Source organism: Ostrinia nubilalis, chromosome 20 (genome assembly GCF_963855985.1).
Source record: "Ostrinia nubilalis chromosome 20, ilOstNubi1.1, whole genome shotgun sequence".
NCBI lineage: Eukaryota > Metazoa > Arthropoda > Insecta > Lepidoptera > Crambidae > Ostrinia > Ostrinia nubilalis.
In genome coordinates this window covers 4,570,685-4,589,978 of record NC_087107.1, presented here as the reverse complement: position 1 = coordinate 4,589,978, position 19,294 = coordinate 4,570,685, and the positions used below count along the sequence as shown (strand labels likewise).

At 39.7% G+C, this 19,294-nt stretch overlaps 3 protein-coding genes across 3 annotated transcripts in view; 2 read left to right on the top strand and 1 right to left on the bottom strand.

The window, feature by feature from the left end:
• Window positions 1-1,646: 1,646 nt before the first annotated feature.
• LOC135081498 (peptidyl-prolyl cis-trans isomerase FKBP2) lies at window positions 1,647-2,508 on the top strand. Its single transcript, XM_063976212.1, has 2 exons — window positions 1,647-1,941; window positions 2,201-2,508. The coding sequence occupies exons 1-2, from the start codon at window positions 1,759-1,761 to the stop codon at window positions 2,456-2,458; spliced, it is 441 nt and encodes a 146-aa protein (XP_063832282.1). The 5' UTR covers window positions 1,647-1,758; the 3' UTR covers window positions 2,459-2,508.
• Window positions 2,509-4,575: 2,067 nt separating this feature from the next.
• LOC135081494 (alpha-1,3/1,6-mannosyltransferase ALG2) lies at window positions 4,576-6,595 on the top strand. The gene has a single exon (XM_063976209.1). It carries the CDS (start codon window positions 4,679-4,681, stop codon window positions 5,942-5,944), a length of 1,266 nt encoding a protein of 421 aa, XP_063832279.1. The 5' UTR covers window positions 4,576-4,678; the 3' UTR covers window positions 5,945-6,595.
• Window positions 6,596-6,609: 14 nt separating this feature from the next.
• Window positions 6,610-19,294, bottom strand: part of LOC135081499 (activating signal cointegrator 1 complex subunit 3) — a 30,098-nt gene continuing 17,413 nt past the window's right edge. The window contains exons 25-38 of the mRNA XM_063976214.1: window positions 18,764-18,866; window positions 18,242-18,431; window positions 16,198-16,351; window positions 15,107-15,243; window positions 14,131-14,347; window positions 13,317-13,475; window positions 12,648-12,789; window positions 11,312-11,502; window positions 10,571-10,761; window positions 9,554-9,722; window positions 8,522-8,809; window positions 7,916-8,050; window positions 7,237-7,432; window positions 6,610-6,827 (exon numbers count right to left, since the gene is read on the bottom strand). Coding sequence (XP_063832284.1) covers window positions 6,679-6,827; window positions 7,237-7,432; window positions 7,916-8,050; window positions 8,522-8,809; window positions 9,554-9,722; window positions 10,571-10,761; window positions 11,312-11,502; window positions 12,648-12,789; window positions 13,317-13,475; window positions 14,131-14,347; window positions 15,107-15,243; window positions 16,198-16,351; window positions 18,242-18,431; window positions 18,764-18,866 — 2,421 coding nt within the window. The 3' untranslated portion in view covers window positions 6,610-6,678. The remainder of the gene's footprint in view (window positions 6,828-7,236; window positions 7,433-7,915; window positions 8,051-8,521; window positions 8,810-9,553; window positions 9,723-10,570; window positions 10,762-11,311; window positions 11,503-12,647; window positions 12,790-13,316; window positions 13,476-14,130; window positions 14,348-15,106; window positions 15,244-16,197; window positions 16,352-18,241; window positions 18,432-18,763; window positions 18,867-19,294) is intronic.

Below are 19,294 nucleotides of genomic sequence, written 5' to 3'. Positions count from 1 at the left end.
CTAAAGCGCAGCCATTGGGGAGGGTGGAGGCACAGTTGCCTATTATGGCTTGGTGTGCCTGTTTGTCATACCCTTTATTCAATGGCGTATGAGGACGGGATGGGCGTGGGATGGACTTTCTGTAAGAGCTGGATTGAGTGGAGGGAGTGGATTGGGGGTAGGAAGATTGAGGAGTGGGGTTGGATTTTTGGGGTGATGGGGATTTAGCAATGTCTGCATATGACCTACGAACTGGCGCAAATTGGGAGGAGGCCTGGGAGTAGGAGATATTGTCCTGAGACATGGTGATCTTGATTGCCTTCTGCCGAGAGTGCTCTGGGCAGGACCTGTTTAATGCAAAATGGGGGCCCTGACAGTTGATACAAGTAGCTTTGTCTTCCGTAACTTGGCATTCCTCAGCGGAGTGTGGTTGAGTGCATCGGTAGCATCTTGGCTTGGACCGGCATTGAGACTTGACGTGGCCGAAACGACAGCAGTTCATGCATTGGATAGTTGGGAGCTGGTACGTCTCAACTGGTAATGAGTTGTGGAAGCAATATACTCTTTCCGGGAGAACTTGACCCTTAAATGTAACTACGACTGTTTGTGTGGGGACCCAGGAAGTTTGATTATCTTGAACTAGTTTCCTATTGAGACGGCGCGCCTTCAAAAGGATACCGCAGCCGTCTGGGGTAGTCAAGGATTCAGCGAGTTCGTCCATGGTCCAGTCTGTAGGGATATTTCGAATGAGGCCCATGCGGGTCACGTTATAAGTTGGGATGGAAGCTACATATTTGTACATGGACAAAATTTCATTACTAAGGAAATTGTTAGCAGCAGTGGATGAAAGAAATTCGACAGAAATCCTGTTTCTGCCAATTTTTTTGACTCCGTCTAAAATAATTCCCTGTATCTTGTTAGTCACAAGAAATTTGCCAAATCTCATGGGTTGTATATAAGCTGGGGAAGAAGGTTCATTTTCCACATGGGAAACGTGAACGATAAAGGGGCCTTTGTCCTGGTCGCTGTAGATTTTAGGAGCAATCACAAGTGAGGGATGTGTGTACACCGATTGATGATTTTGTGAAGATCCGTCTGTGTTTGTCCTCTTGGCGGGCTCGGAGTCAACCTCCGTATCTAGGCGGCGTTTAGTTGCCGTTTGGGAGAATAAGGGTTGGGAGACCTCCATTGTATCGGACTGATCTGGAGGATCAGGCGGGTCGGGAGGACTAGGGTCCATTTTTGTTAAAACTTACCGAGAATAAATAAACTTATGTACCACCACCCTTGTTTTAGTAATAATTTAGCTTAAAATTGATTTTCTGTAAAAGATTACACTAGTAATTACACCAAAACTAATTATTTTCCTGAAACACGTGTAGCCACTGACACTCGCGAGACGGAAAAACCCACCAAACAAATCAGACAAAACAAATCATTTTTTTTTTTTTTATCTCGATTTGACATTTATATTTTTTTTTTTTTTTTTTTTTTTTTTTTTAATCACAGATTAGAAAAAAAAAAAAAAAAAAAATTAAAAAAAAAAAAAAAAAAAAAAAAAAAAATTAAAGCATAGTCGACATAGGTGGAAAAGATATAAACCGGTAAGAACTAATCAAATCACAACACTAATTTTGACAGCAACCTAATCAAACGTTCAAATAAGAAAATTTTACACTACGAATTGTGACGAATTGGAAGAGAATTTCAAGCAATTTTATAAAATTACTGCTAAGAAATAATTAACTTCGTAGTATAATTAACTCTTTGATACCAAAAATGAAAACTGTTGTAGGAAAAATTTGTAAAATTTTACTATTCGTGTTAGTTTTTATGAGCGTCATATCACATGTTGTTCTTGGTCAATCTTCACCAAAGAAATTGCAAATTGGAGTGAAGAAACGTCCTACCGAATGCCCTATTAAGAGTAGAAAGGGAGATCTACTACATATGCATTACACGGTAAATAAATTAAATACATTATTTGCCAATTTCCATGAATATTTGCATTCAATAATTCATAAGTATTCATACTTTATGAATGACGTGTTCTGAACAACTAATTTCACATTCGGAACTTTGATTTTATAAAGCTTGCTTCTTTCTAATTTGTTTTTACTTTTGGAAACAAGTAACACTTGCAAAGAAAGTAATGAAACATCATCAACATTATAACTTATTATCAGAACTATCATAAGTATCATTTATGTGCAAATTCCAGGGTACGTTAGAGGATGGCACCGAGTTCGACAGTTCAATTCCTAGAGGAAACCCTCTTACATTCACATTAGGCTCCGGTCAAGTCATCAGAGGCTGGGACCAAGGCCTCATGGGAATGTGCGAAGGAGAGCAAAGGAAGCTGGTGATCCCTCCAGAACTGGCGTACGGAGAAGCTGGAGCGCCACCGAAAATACCAAAGTCTGCAACTCTCACTTTCCATGTAGACCTTGTGAAGATTGAAAGAAAAGATGAACTTTAAATAAAAAAAATTACCATCACAGAATGGTAGCCATTGAATGAACAAATATACATCCATAAGTTATTGAATTTGTTCAATTTACATTGTTAAAGTATCTAAGTCTATGAAAGATGCAGTCATCATGAGATTTCATGTATAGCCTGACCAGGAACATAAAAACCCTGGCATAGAGGCGCGTCAATTGCATTTGATAGTGCAACACTGAGTACAGTCGTACCTGTGTTAAATTAATAGGCTAACTTTATGTATCAGGATTCAGGATTACGGGCTAATTTGATATTTTCATAAATTAACGAAAAAATATTATTTTAGGTAACCTGGTTTAAATAAATTAAATGAAACCATCAATCGAGCTAGTAGGATTTATTTTATTATTCATCAATAATCAAATTCAGAACTTGAATATTCAACTGCAATGTTTGCTCATGAACGCTTCAAACTCGGTTCTTCTTTCCCAATTCCATAAAATTCAACACTTACAAAGTGACAAAAAAATTTAAAATAGGTAGTTGAAACAAACCACAGCTAATTTTCATAGTGGACTGTACTATGCGATAAACATGTCAGTCAATTTGACAACCTTTGTCGGAAACATTATTCAATGAAAATATTGTCCGAACCCTTAGTATTTCTCTTCGACAAATACTTTAACACATTGTAAACCACTTTTCTTTCACGACTATAAAAAGATTTTAGCAATTTAATTCACAAAATCAATTGCGCACATTTAAAATAAAGTTTGTTTACACTTTGACAGCAATAGACTGACATGCAAGGTGACATGATAATGAAGTTTTCAGTTACTGTTGCCATTAAAAGAAATTAGTACCATTAGTTTTCCGCAACATGGCGAGGGTTTTTATGTTCCTGGTCAGGCTATAATAAGTTTTTTATTTGAATACATTCCAATGTGTGAAAGTATGATGTTTTATTGTATTACCTTACTAACATTACTATGCACCGACACCGATACTGCACATACAAAGACCTATCATTAATGCTATAATAAAACTTGGTGAATCTCTGCTACTAGTAGATGCAAAATGGAACAAAAACAGTGCTATAATTTTAAGAAAAACAGCACCTTCGTGGGGACAACGGGTCCTTTCTAGCGAAGAATAAATTTTCATACAGGAGGTGGAGGAGGCTATACATTTTTTTTTACAAATACCCAGTTTCCCCCAAACCGAAGAGGGGGCGATGTCCAAGGGGACAACTGGGAATAACCGGTTTTCAGTAATTTTAACAAAATTTATAATTTTTTGTCGTACTGGAACACGCTACAAAACCGGAAATATCTGTCAATGTCACCGCAATGTCAAAAAAAAAATTGATGTACAGCATAGGGATGGGCAAACGGAAAAAAAATATCGATATTTATCGTATCGATATTTTTCAAATATATCGATATATATCGCCCAAGAAATATCGATATTTCGATATATCGATATTTTTTGCCCAATTTGCAATTATTTATAAAAATTGCCAAAATTATCTAAATTTTAAAGAAAACACATGTCGCTGTTTCAACTCAAGTTGTAATATTTCAATTTATTTTTTCGAATGAGCATTTAAACATTGACAAAAAAACATTATTCAAACCAGAGCCCCGATTACGGTAATTTTTAACGTCAACAATCCAGACACGCTTCTCGATTTTGCGATACGATTGGTCGTTCAACAGCGTACGTCAGCTATTTTGACCAATCGTATCGCAGAATCAGAAACGCGTCTGGATTGTAGACGTTATAAAAGTTACCGTAATCGGGGCTCAGTATTTGTCTGATATTGACATCAGGAGCACTCTTTGTTTGATGTGTTCTCCTGTAAGTCTGCTCCTATCATTTGGCACAGCCAAATTTACCACTGAAGCTACCCTTTCAGATGACACTGAAGATGTCTGACATATCAAATATTTAAGAGCAATATCCGAGAGAACCATTTAAGAGCAATAGCAGAGCTTTAAAAATATTAAAATATATCGATTTTGATATCTGAAAATAAATATCGAAAATTGATATATCGCCGGAAAAAATATCGCTAATTTATATCGATATTTTTCTGAAAAAATATCGATATTTTGATATATCGATATTTTTTACCCAATCCTAGTACAGCAGTGCGGAATAAAAACAATCCACGTAATTTTGAATTAACTCTTGAAACCGGACGTGAATGACTAATTTCGAAGATTTCTAAATATTTCAAAGTGGCACCATTATGGTGAAGATCATATTCCTCCACCCCGATTTGGGGATCGGCGGTGCAGAGCGCCTCGTGTTGGATGCTGCATTGGCTTTCAAGAAAAAGGGCCATGAAGTGGCTTTTTACACGAATCACCACGATCCTACGCATTGTTTTGCCGAAACTAGAGATGGAACGTTCCCAGTGAGCGTTATCGGCGACTGGATTCCGCGATCTATATTCGGGAGGTTCAAAGCGGCATGTGCTTACGCTCGCATGGTCTACGCGGCAATTTACATGGCGTGGTACGTGATACCGGTGGAAGAGCCGACTCTAATATTCTGTGATCTGATATCTCTGTGCATTCCATTTCTGAAGATGGCCCATGGACCTTTTCGCGTTGTGTTCTATTGCCACCACCCTGATAAACTACTTACTTCTGATGGTGGAATCCTCAAGAAGATTTATAGAGCTCCTCTGAACTGGCTGGAAGAGTTCACAACAGCCCGAGCTGACAAAGTCCTGGTCAACAGCAAATATACAGCCAGGGTTTACCAAGATGCGTTTCAGAAGATCAAGGACATTCCTGACATTTGCTATCCATCTATAAACACAGAATTTTTCAAAATGACTCAACCAATGCCTTTGAAAGAAGTGGTACCTGTAGGTACAGATAAGTTTATATTCTTGTCAATAAATAGGTATGAGAGAAAGAAGAATTTGCAGCTGGCATTGAGAGCCTTGGAGTACTTGAAACATAACCTAAGTGAGGCTGACTGGAATCGAGTGCATTTGATAATGGCAGGAGGTTTTGACCCAATCAACCTGGAGAACATGGAACATTTCATTGAACTGACCGACCTTGCTGCTGAACTTGACATTGAAGATAAAGTCACCTTCATGAAGTCTCCAAAAGACGTAGAAAAGGTTTCTCTGCTTTACAACTGCAAAGCATTGGTCTATACACCGTCTAATGAACATTTTGGTATCGTACCATTAGAAGCTATGTACTACAGTAAACCGGTCATTGCAGTCAACAGTGGAGGTCCAACTGAAACTATTGTGAATGACGTCACCGGTTTCTTATGTTCACCGAACAGTGAGTCATTTGCTAATGCAATGAAGAGGTTAATACTGAATCCAGATCTAGTTGAGAGATTGGGTGAAGCTGGCCGTAAAAGATTCGAGACAAAGTTTTCCTTTGATGCATTCACTGAACAACTTGATGGTATTTTGACAAGGGAAAGGCAAATAATTTCTGAAGTGCGTGCGATTGAGTATGAGCAGAGAAAGCGCAAATAGCATAACGCTGACGCTCCAACAATATGTGATATTGTTTGAGTGTTTTACCAAAGAATGTTAATGTAACGGAATATGTACAGGACGATAAGAGTGAAGTCACTAGAAATAATATGACTGATTGGTTGGATAACTGTAATTCATTTCTCTTTGATCATTTATGCCTTATGCATTTGTATAAAATCTATTAGCATTTCAGTCTGCTAAGCTATTTGTCAATGTAATTAATAGAACTTAAGATTTCATGAATATTGCATTAATTACTAACAGAATAATTTAGAAACTTAGCTATATGTTTATGTATCTGGTTTTATCTGTTCTCTTGCATTTGTGATAGCATTTTCTCTGAACTTGTAGTTTATAACTTATCTGTTTGGTGTAAATATTCTCAAATGTTGTAAGTAGTAGTGAATTGTTGTTTATTACACCAAAATGAATGTATCACTTTCATTTTGGTGAAATTTTAAGCAGAATACTTGTTAGACTAAAGGGTATTAGTACTTGTATGTTGTTAGTGTTTAAAGTAAGAAAATAAAAAAGGCCCATTGACTATTTTTGTTAAAAATGCTTTGAAAAATTGTTGTATTGTATTGACTACAAAAGTGTAGCTGTCTATGTATTTTTAATACATAAATAAAGATTTATTCGGAATAATGACTATTATTAACTAAATAAGATTACATATTTAATATAAAAGATTTTTTAATAACAATAATTTATTGCATAAAAATATGATATTACTCAAGTAAGGTCTTATCTATATTGTCATATACTTTTTCTATATTTTCCTGTGGCAAAGGATCCATGATTTCAAACTGCAGGTCATATTGCTGGTCAAGCCCCATGTAACTGTCGCTCAATATGTAGATTGTATAAATTATACGACCTGGAAATAAGAGTGATTCATTTTAGTGATTATTTATTACCAAAGACATGTTTATGTGAAATAGTTTTTGCGTTATGGAGAGGTCAAAGTGGCACCAAATGGTTCGTGTAATATTACTCGCCAGTTCTGTTACTTGAACTTGGCTCGACACGCTACCGCGTGTGTTTACCCTGTGGCTTATAAATGCCGTAGGCCGCGTCACAAAGTGTGACTCACAATGCTTTAGTAAGTAGAAATATACTGTTGTAGTCTCTTTCAGACGTTGACGTAGGCATATGGAATGGACGACGATAGGAACGTTTGACGGTAGATTGTCATCATCAGATATAATGTAATTTAATAGGGGAGAGATAAACAATAATTTTTATTTATTTTATTTAATATTATTATAACTAATCTCGAGCCATACCTCTCTGCGAAGGAGTGCAGAACGTGATCTGAGCGGTGCCCCTAGCCGGTAGCCGCTTCAAGGCGTGCAATTCACCATACTCTACGGTGCCGAGGGTAGCGAACCATCCTTCGTTCTTCCCGCGCGGGAACCGCGGACAAATCACGTTGTTCGGGTTGCCGCCGCGGCGTTGCATTTCGAGGAGTAAGGTGTATTCCTGGTGAAGAAATAATAAGATTGTAGAAAATAATAAGGTAAACTTCTTTAAAGCCGTATTAGATAGTGAATGCCCTGTCTTTGTCGTTTTCTGCTTCTGTCCAAATGTTAATTATAATATGATAAAAAGGAAGGATTTTTTTTATGAATGAGTGGATTTAAACTTAACTGAATTATTTTTGTTTTCAAATTCCAACTTAGGACATAGGTAGTAAAGAAAGAATAACACAAATGGAAACATGGGCAAAGGGTAGTTAAATCATACAGAGTTTATATTGCAAATAATGAAATAACACGGATGGGTAAAGGTTAATAATATTAATTAGCATCCGGACATAGTTATGACTAATTAATATTATGATAATAATAATGACTTCATGCCTTCGAGAATAATAATCTAATCAATAAACGTGATAATATCTTTCTATCACTTTATTTCCAAGATATATATTATTAGTAGTTTCATAATAATTAATGTATTTACCTGGTCAGCGTGTAGAGGGAGCCACATATCTCTTGACGGAGGCTGCGCTATTCTCTTGTCTTGCTCTTGATCGCAGTCGAACCAAAGGCCGCGAACGTACAGCTTTATATCAAGCGTCGGAAGGTCGCATATTGCCTGGGAAACAAATAAATTTGAATAAGACTCCAACAGTTTTCTTTTAAGCTGAACAAAGCTCATCACAGCAGCGACTGTTAAAATTAATAGTAAATTAAACATAAACGAATTTAATTAGGAACCACAAATGATTCACATCCGTATTCACAAACATTACTATGAGGCCTCCCAGTGTGCGTGGACGCACAGGGTGACACACGAACCAATCACAGAGCTCAATTTAACGCTGTGCGTTCGATTTGCTGCTTCCCTTAAGCAAGCATCGTTTGTGAGTACGGGCGTAATTATTGTCTTAAAAAAATTTCCCTATTCCACCTTATTTAAAAAAATCATCAACCATACAAATAATTAATAGTTAAAGATATGCAAAATGGCATTGATTGATGCTTCTAAAAATGTCTACAAATAGTCCTACTCCTTTGACAGTTGTCAATTTGTGCAATCCTGCGCATCTATTGTATTATCACTTACCCTATGTATCTGCTCAATCTGATTCTCCTCAAACTCCTTCCTCATATACCTCGCTAGCAACTCATAGTTCTTCCCACAGGCCACCTTTAACCCATTCAGCATAGTGCACGGTTTGTTACTGTCTCTGGCCATTTGCGAGAACATGTATAAGTGTTGTGGTTCCACGTATGGGAGGGTCGTTAGAGGAGAGTCGTGAGGCCAACGCGCTTGGACTATACTCTGCATGATCATCTGGCAGGATAGACAGACGGACAGCCAGCCGTTTTCTGCTGATGTGTCTATCATGGCCTGAAAGAAATGACGAGTTTAGTGACTTCACAATAAAAAATATAGCTTGCACTATTCCTAATTCAAGACATGTCGGCTGTTGTTGGGAAAGAAAGTCGACCACCTTTGGCAGCAGTTTTATTACAGGACATAAGTTTCTGAAGAGTGAAACTGTTTTATTTCTAACATTTTTTTTGCCACAATAGGTAAGCTCTAGGCCTAATGAAAAGTTATGATTAGGTCGAAGGTCAAAGGAAGCTTCATACACCCCGAAAATTCAATCGCGGACGACTCATTCCTATACGTGTATTATTTTTCAAACATTATTGCTTCGCAAAAATCGACTATCTCGAACATTCCCACTTATTTTTTTCAGTTTATAGTTGTTTTCTAAATTATTGTGGGTTGAATTTGGACTGATACCAACTTTATCGCCTTCATATAAGTGCTGACGTGTTAGAAAGCTGAAGTGGCAATGGGCAGGGCACATAGTACGCAGAAATGACGGCCGATGGGGCAGCAAGGTTCTGGAGTGGAGGCCACGTACCGGAAAATGCAGCGTGGAATATCCACTCACAAGGTGGACCAACGACATCATAAAGGTAGCAGGAAGGCGCTGGACGCAGGCCGCTACCAACCGGGCAACATGGAAAGCATTGGGGGAGGCCTATGTTCAGCAGTGGACGTCCTATAGCTGAGATGATGATGATGATGATGATGATAAATGCTGACATATCAACGTCCCTGGTTCTACAAAGCTCTCACCTGTAATATCCTTATAGTCTGGTCGAGCACCGACTTGGTATCAGTCAAGTAGTCGGTGTTAGGCAGCGGCAGGCGCGTCATATGCGCTTGCAGTAATAGGAATGCCTTCACGTTGGACGAGTCTAGCGATAACGCGTCCACTGGGAGACGGCATTGTTGGGATAGCTCGCTGGAGAAGAAATAGAGGTCAAATTATAATAGCTATTAAGACTTTATAATTGTGGCGACATCGACGATACGCCACTACAAACTGTGTACCAACAGATGGCGCTGTCACTACTACACTATGGCACACTCCGCCGCTCATACAAACCTGCATCGCGGTGACGGAGTTTTATATCCTGCCAAGTATATATAGACAAACCAAGATGGTGTAAATTGGACCTTGGTCCCCGAGCATAACACCCGCTCGGAAGGAAGCACTAACATCTAGCTTCCTTATTGTGGATGAACATCATATCCCACATAATCTAATCTTGCCATGAACAAATTCTTGATACGTATTTTCATCAACAGACAGATCATCTTTTCAATGCAGGAGTGTACCTGATTTAACAGAGGCAAATAGGCAAATGGATTCTCACGACGACCTCATAAAGGTAGCAGGAAGGCGCTAGATGCAAGCCGCTACCTACCGGCCTTTGTGGAAATCATCGGGGGAGGCCGATGTTCAGCATTGGACGTCCTATGGCTGAAATGGATTCTGAAGTTTCTGCGTTAGACATTACCTTAAGAAAGGAATTACCGTTAAAATGACCTAAAACAGTTTCGTTATTCCAGCAGAGCACAGTAGAATGAGGCTACTTCTATTCTTCCCGTAAATGTTTTTAAACACGACTAAGGGACTAACGTGCGAACATCAGGCCTCTCCAACCCGTTTAGCCAGCTTGGGTTATGTAGTCGAAATCTTCCATTTGCCTGTGGTATGTTAAGCTTCGTACTCCTGCACTGGATACTAAATAACCTGATCACAACAACATAGTTTTATTAGCCAACTAATAACATACAACATCATACCCATTAAGCAGATCCTCATTATGCCTCACAGGCAGCGTGGCGTATTCTTCCGCATCGGCCAAGACCCTCAACAAGGAGTCTCCATTGAGGTGGCCTTGCAAGTTCGCTGCGAAGTGTGCCATTGTTTTATGGGATAAGTAGTAGTAGGACGCGATGCGACCCATCCACGTGCTGTGGACTGTTCTTTGGTCCTGGAAAATAAAAGAAGTATTAAAAGAGATCTCTGGGAAAAGATTTGTTGACGGTTTCTTTTTTATTAATGTAGTTCCCACCACTTAAATCTTACATTACTTGCAGTTTGATCTTTCATCATCATCATTTCAGCCATAGGACGTCCACTGCTGAACATAGACAAAACAATGATTTCCATATACCTTTAATGAAATCTAATGAAAGTCATGATGGTCGAAGGTATGGCTAGAGCTTTTCAAGACGCGAAATCACGATTTTAAAATACTAATACTTTTGGCTACATAATATCATTTCGCCAGATAAATCCCATGAATAGACGTCTTCATAAATTGCCTCTAACCTGGGTAAGTTTCTCCACAAGGCTTTAGAGCATTGTCTCCCTAAAAGTCTCTCACCTAACTCAGCAGGGCTATTCTGTAAAGTTGTTTTAAGGTAGTTTTGGGTCATTTGTCACTATCGCTCATGTCAGTGTCGCGCTTTGTTTGAGAGGGATGAAATGTTCCGGAACTTCTGGTTATGCTTTTGGGAGTAATCCTCCAGGTGCCTTACCTCCTCAATCTCCACGCAGTTGGCGTTGCTCAGAGCATCCAAGGAAGTCTGGACAAGTCCAGACAGGTAGTAGTTGACGTCACGCGGGTCTAAGCTCTCCAGGTTGTAGTAAGACGGGTTCTTTAGCAGTCGCCGGAAGAAGTACGTCCAGGTTAGGTAGTCTAGGATGTCTTGTTTGGTCTGGACGGTGCCTTTGAAGAAAAACATTTGTTAGAGTCACAGGAAACAGTGTTGAAATAGCTTGGTTAATTTCTAAGGACATAGATGATTTTCGTCTCAATACCTGCATTCAATCTACACTACACTAATATTATAAAGAGGAAAACTTTGTTTGTTTGTTTGGTTGTAATGAATAGGCTCAAAAACTACTGGACCGTTTTTAAAAATTCTTTCACCATTCGAAAGCTACATTATCCACGAGTAACATAGGCTAAATTTTATTTTGGAAAAAAATAGGGTTCCGTAAAATATGTAGATAATGTAGTCCACGCGCGCGAAGCCGCGGGCGGAAGGCTAGTCAGCCATATAAGTGTTATGTGATCCCGCCTCTTCTCCATTGAGTTAACGGACGACAGCCCATCAAGTTAAATATTACGGCATCTGAAACCGCAGCGTGTGGCGGACGTCCACCCACAAGGTAAACCGACGGCTTCATAAAGGTAACAAGAAGGCACTGTATGCAGGCCGCTACCAACAGGGCGATGTGTTCTGACAGTTCAATTATAAAATAAAAATAAATTAAGATATTCCAAGTAATATCAGGCCTGTTCATCTCCGCGAGTTTACATCGAAAACAAAACACGCACGCTTCACATACGAGCGAACATTGACTCACGCACGCGTATTCTTGTGTATGATGGAAGAAAATAAAGAAAATGGTGTACTAAATACTGTGCAGTATTTAACTGCCTAAATAATAATAAAAACACAGAATGTACTTTTTTAAGTTGCCTCAAGACACTGAGAGGTAAATAAGTAGTTAATATTATTCATGATAATTCATGCTAAATCATGTATTTCCTCCGCCATTTTCCGCAGTTTGGCACCTCACGTCACATCATTTTACCGAAGTCAGCCCTATAGCTTCGGCGCAGTGCCGATCACTGACGTTTGTCAACAAAATGGTGCTTGACTCTTGAGACAAGCTAAATTACACCATATTGTTAATGACATTGAGCATACATTTTTTTAAATAATACCTTCGCGAAGTAAAACTTCTGTACGTAGTACTTATTATTATTCTGTGGTAATATCTACAATTTCTATACCAACAGAAATATGGTAACATACGACTCTTTAATATTAGCTATCAATCCAAATGTAACAGAATATCTACCTGCTACAATCTCAGCATTCAAATGGTCGGCTAACACCTCAAGCAGACTGGACTCGACCGGAAAGGGCTCGTACAAGAACTTCTTGTAGAAGTTCTTCTTCTGGTCGTGGACTAATACCACGGCCACACCTTCGTTGTCATACTGAAAGTACAAGGGAGAAAGAATTGTAAATTTTCTAATGCCGGTGACAGAAACGTGACTATTTGTGCAAATAATGCAATGAAACTGTCATCCATAATATAGACCTTGGAGAAGGATACATGCTGAATTGCTGACATGCTACTTTTATTTATTTAGTTTATTCAGAAACTCAACAGCTAATATTACATTTTTTAGAATAATTTTTTCTTACAATAGTGGCACTTAAGCTAAAAAAGAGTTCCATGACATGCAATAATGTTTTTTTGTTTTGGTCGCTAAAATTAACTTAAGGGGGTGAAATTAAATAGTGACTGAAAGTTTGCACGAGGAATCTATCATCAAGAATATAAATAAACTATTTTTGATTACTAGCACACCCCGTGCGCGTGATAAAGAATTCCTATGATTCAAAATCGATTATGATACAATTTTTTAACTACTTATAAACTTATTAGGCCTGAATTTCATTTCTAAAACTTCACATTAAAAATTAGACCTTAACACACAGACATAAAGTACACATTTACCTGCGGTCGGCCAGCTCTGCCCATCATTTGCAGCACATCTGTGATGGGCATATCCACGTATCTCTTTTGTTTTCCATCGTAGTACTCCGTGCCTTTGATCACCACTAAATGGGCGGGGAAGTTCACGCCCCAAGCGAGTGTTGCTGTGCAGATTAGAACCTTGGGACAGAAGGGATAAGATTCAAGTTGTTAACTGAGAAATCGAATTTTGAGAAAGTAGTTGACCCTTGACTTTATTATACTGTATTTTCAATTGAAATTAAATTTGAGTTGCTTTGACATTAAGTTGGCAAATAAGGCCCAGAACAGACGGTGAAACGCAACTGTAACGAAACTGCAACTTTTTGATGATTCTTATGAATGAAACTAAAAGTTTCAAACTGGTCGCGTCATGTGTGGTCTCTCAACGGACGCTATGGCAGAAACTTAGATGCAACTCAAAAGTAACTAGCAGTTGCAGTTTCGTTTCACCGTCTGTTCTGGGCCTAAGAGACGTCACAAGTTCTTTTTATTACATGCTTTCATTTATCATGCAATACTTAATGAATGTGTGTTTGGGTTAAATCTTGCAAGCTGAATTAGACCCACTTCCCAACGATCGATTGAGCTGAAATTTTGCACACACATGTAGTTTTAGATGGCAATGCAATATAATGATGTGCTGGTCTGGTGATGGAACATAAAAGTTTGTATCAAAAAAACTTTTTTAATAATCTTATTTCTCTACAAAAGCCATGAAGATATTGCCCTGTTCTTCGAAAATGGTTGGTTTCAACTACCCTCTATCATAAGTACCCACCAAATAATATCTCACCTGTATCTTCTGATTAATAAACAGCTCCTCCACAGTATTCCTGTCTCTCTCATGCAGACCGGCATGGTGAATGCCTATCCCAAAAGCCAGCGTCAGTTTCAAATTCGACTCCCTGATGTTGGCTAAGATCTGTTCCATTTCCGACTCGTGCATATGAAGCCATTGCTTGGGATTGTCTTCTGCGGCTAGATACGCTATCAGATCTAAGGCTGTCAGTCTGGAATACAATTTATTAGGGTACATTCACATTGTTAACGACTTATTGGAGTTAACCACAGATAAACTGGCTATCTTACCTCCAGCGGGTGAAATAGCCAGTTTCTCTGTGGTTGAGGACTAAGGCCGGGTTGCACCATCTCACTTTAACTTTGACAAACGTCAAAAATATGTCAAACTCCATACAAAGAGCACAGGTTATCGTTATAGTGACGGTCAACGTAAGATGGTGCAACTCGGCCTTAGAGTAAGGTTGTCGATAAAATAAAAAAATGACGATGGATTCAAAAATATGTTTGAAGATGAAAATATGTAGTTTCGGCTTTAGAAATTTACACAGTAGCCCTGATAAGTGCACTTGGAGTGTCAAAGTTTGTCATAAGTATGTCGTTATAAAATGTTTAGATCCTTAAAACGATGTTGGGTGATAGTTTTTTTTGGTTCTTAGATTTGCTAAATTAAATGCCATGTTTAGTTTTTCATGTATAATTTCGGATGTTATTATGATCAATTAAGTAATAAAATAAGTAGTATATCCGTTAAGCTAGCAACCATAACACAAGCATTGAGTTGCTTACTTTGGGGCTAGCTGGCGCTGTGTGAAATTGTCTAAAGATTTATTATTATTATTAAGCACACTTGAATAATAATCTTCTCTCTGGACTACATAATGACTAAAAAAGAACAGCCTGTATTCAACGTTGCGTGTTCCATAACAGGTTTATCTGTTGATAGAGTACAATTTGCCCCGCACACTGACCTGGTCTGCCGTCTACTGGACACGAAGACGAGTGCGGGCGCGCACGGCGAATGCGTCCTTATCGCTTGGAAGGTGGGCTTGTTCATCGTCATCATGCGGGGACAGTAGTGCCTGCCTGGATGGCCCGATATGTGCACCTGGTTAGTAATATACAGGGTGTAAAAAAGGTTTGTAAAAAAATAGTCTTCTTTTTCTATGGTGTGGGTGGTACCACAGAATAATAATAAGTACTACGTACAGAAGTTTTACTTCGCGAAGGTATTTAAAAAAATGTATGCCATTAACAATATGGTGTGATTTAGCCTGTCTCAAGAGTCAAGCACCATTTTGTTGACAAACGTCAGTGATCGGCACTGCGCCGGAGCTATAGGGCTGACTTCGGTAAAATGATGTGACGTGAGGTGCCAAACTGCGGAAAATGGCGGAGGAAATACATGATTTAGCATGAATTATCATGAATAATATTAACTACTTATTTGCCTCTCAGTGTTTTGAGGTAACTTAAAAAAGTACATTCTGTGTTTTTATTATTATTTAGGCAGTTAAATACTGCACAGTATTTAGTACACCATTTTCTTAATTTTCTTCCATCATACACAAGAATACGCGTGCGTGAGTCAATGTTCGCTCGTATGTGAGGCCTTGTCGAATAGTATCCTGTAGGTGGGCCATCGTGCGTGTTTTGTTTTCGATGTAAACTCGCGGAGATGAACAGGCCTGGTGGTAGGTAACAACAGATATGTTCAGCTTCCCGGAGTGGATGCAAACTATATTTGGGACGTATAAGGTTAACCCATTCGTGGATGATCAAACTTAAGTATTGATTCTAATGCTCAAATGCAACAACTTACCCCAAGAGAAGAAAGTACATATCTTTAAAAAAAAACTTTTTCGTACAAATGGGAACGTAATAAATCATTCATTAACGAATGGGTCATCCTGTATAAGTTCTGAAAAGGGCCTACACATTGAATGTTGACTCCTTAATTTATAGCCGACTGAACAGTTTTTAACCGATGTGAATGCACTAGTCCCAGTGTTTAGTTTATTCCTCTTATATTTATCAATAATTAACCATAGAGTAAACTAACCTCTAAAGGCACAGGCCGCACCGAAGGCCGGAAGTTATACAGCCCCATCTCGCCGATGTTGAGCCAGTTGGCCAAATCCTTGGCGTTGGCGAGCGCGGTCGACAGGCCTATGATGCGCAGGCGACGCGACGTGTGCGATTCGATGAAGTTTGTCCTGAGAATTACCATGATTTTACATTGAACAGTTTTCAGCTAGTAATAATAATAATACTTAATACTTCCTATTCAATCTTTTTCGTAAGGGGAGTAGCCTAGGATTGGATCATATTGTGTCTAGTTGGGTAGAACTATTGGGTCTAGCTTCATTGGAAGCTACCAATGGCTACTGCTTTAATATGAATAGTAATGGTTCTAGAGTAATAACTACATGCCGTGCCATTTTCGGATTGGAGAGGTCTGACGTTAGGATATTTGTTCGTAGTCGCTTTTTAAGATAGGGATTAGGGAAGGTAAAGAAAATTGGGAGTAGTCCTAAGTCACTTAGAGAAGAGTGGGCGTGGTCCTATTCTATTCTGGCAGAACCACAAATATCAATTCGCCTAGATACTATGATCCATCACCATGCAGCATTGTTCGGCTTCTAAAACTACCTTCTCCTGCCTTACTTTGGTCACTTAGACAAGAGTGGGCGTGGTCCTATCCTCATCAACTCACCTGGACACTATGACTTCCAGCACCGGCCCCCTATCTTCTCCCAGCAGGTGTATCTCGTCAATAACAATGAGTGTGACGTCCCGGACGTAATTCCGGGTCTGCCAGGATCGACTGATGCCGTCCCATTTCATAGCAACTAGTTCGAGACGTCTTTATCCTATTGAGTCCAGTACATACAGTAATCTACAGAAAAAGTGGGAGTAGTCCTTAGTCGCTTAGGTTAGATTTAGGCTGCCGGAACCACAAATATCAATTCGCCTAGATACTATGATCCATCACCATGCAGCATTGTCCGGCTTCTAAAGCTGCCTTCAACTGCCTTATTTGGTCGCTTAGACAAGAGTGGGCGTGGTCCTATCCTCATCAACTTACCTGGACACTATGACTTCTAGTACCGGCCCCCTATCTTCTCCCAGCAGGTGTATCTCATCAATGACAATGAGTGCGACGTCCCGGACGTAATTCCGGGTCTGCCACGAGCGACTGATGCCGTCCCATTTCATAGCAACTAGTCCAAAACTAGTCCGTAACCTATTGTGTCCAGTACATACAGTAATCTACAGAAAAAGTGGGAGTAGTCCTTAGTCACCTAAGAGAAGAGTGGGCGTGGTCCTATTCTATTCTGCAACCACAAATATCAACTCGCCTAGATACTATGATCCATCATGCAACATTTTCCGGCTTCTAAAACTGCCTTCTCCTGCCTTCTTTAGTTACTTAGAGAAGTGTGAGCGTCTGCCACGAGCAACTGATGCCGTCCCATTTCATAGCCACTAGTCCAAAACTAGTCCTTAACCTATTGTGTCCAGTACATACAGTAATCTACAGAAAAAGTGGGAGTAGTCCTTAGTCACCTAGGTAAGAGGGCGTGGTCTGTCGGAACCATAAATATCAACTCGCCTAGATACTATGATCCATCACCATGCAGCATTGTCCGGCTTCTAAAACTGCCTCCCCCTGCCTTCCTTTGGTCGTTTATAGAAAAGTGGGCGTGGTCCTATCCTCATCAACTCACCTGGACACTATGACTTCCAGCACCGGCCCCCTATCTTCTCCCAGCAGGTGTATCTCGTCAATGACGATGAGTGCGACGTCCCGGACGTAATTCCGGGTCTGCCAGGATCGACTGATGCCGTCCCATTTCATAGCAACTAGTTCGAGACGTCTTTATCCTATTGAGTCCAGATACAGTAATCTACAGAAAAAGTGGGAGTAGTCCTTAGTCACCTAGGTAAGAGTGGGCGTGGTCTGTCGGAACCATAAATATCAACTCGCCTAGATACTATGATCCATCGCCATGCAGCATTTTCCGGCTTCTAAAGCTACCTTCTCCTGCCTTCCTTTGGTCGCTTATAGAAAAGTGGGCGTGGCCTTATCCTCATCAACTCACCTGGACACTATGACTTCCAGCACCGGCCCCCTATCTTCTCCCAGCAGGTGTATCTCGTCAATAACAATGAGTGCGACGTCCCGGACGTAATTCCGGGTCTGCCAGGATCGACTGATGCCGTCCCATTTCTCAGGGGTTGTGACGATCACGTGCGAGTTTCGTATGGCTCGGATGTCCGGGGATACGTCACCTGAAATGGGTTGAAGTCATAAGGTCATTGTTTTTTTTTTGCAATAAGGCTTCTAAAAATAACTTTTGTAAAAGTTATTTTGTAAAAGGCTCATAAACTTTCTACGGCTTCAAGACGATAACATGGCCAGTGGCACTGGCCATGTTATCGTTTCTTGTGCTGCTTCTTTTCAGCACTCGCCCAGTGCTGAAAAGAAGCAGCACAAGAAACTCAATCACTATTGTCAGCCTTTTTTCTAAGGTTTACATAAGTATTTTGAAAACGATATGGCATGTTATTTAAAAAAAAACACCGATAAAAATGGAAACTGTTTAGTGTTATGTATTATTTACCTGTGAGTTCCACGACCTTCTTTCCGAGTCGCTCTTCAAGTCTTACTTTCCAGTCTTTTATTCGCTCTTTGACTAGGGCTTTTAGTGGAGCAATATAGACCACCTAAAAGAAGTAATCTCATTAATGATACGTTGTCGTCGTCGTTTCAGCCAAATGACGTCCACTGCTGGACAAAGGCCTCCTCCAAGGTTTTCCACAATGCACGGTCCTGCGCTGCCCGCATCCAGGCTCTTCCCGCGACCTTTACGAGATCGTCGGTCCACCTAGTAGGAGGCCTGCCCACGCTACGTCTTCCAGCCCGTGGTCGCCACTCGAGAACTTTTCTGCCCCAACGGCCATCGTCTCTACGAGCTATGTGCCCCGCCCACTGCCACTTGGTTTTGCCACATTAATGATACATTATTATGTATATTAAATAGTATCTGCCTATTTGCTGATGGCAACATACAGCTTGGTTTATAAAAACAGTGTTTTTTCTTGTCTGGCTAGGAAAAGCCAACCATAACCAATCCCTGTTTCAATATTGAAAT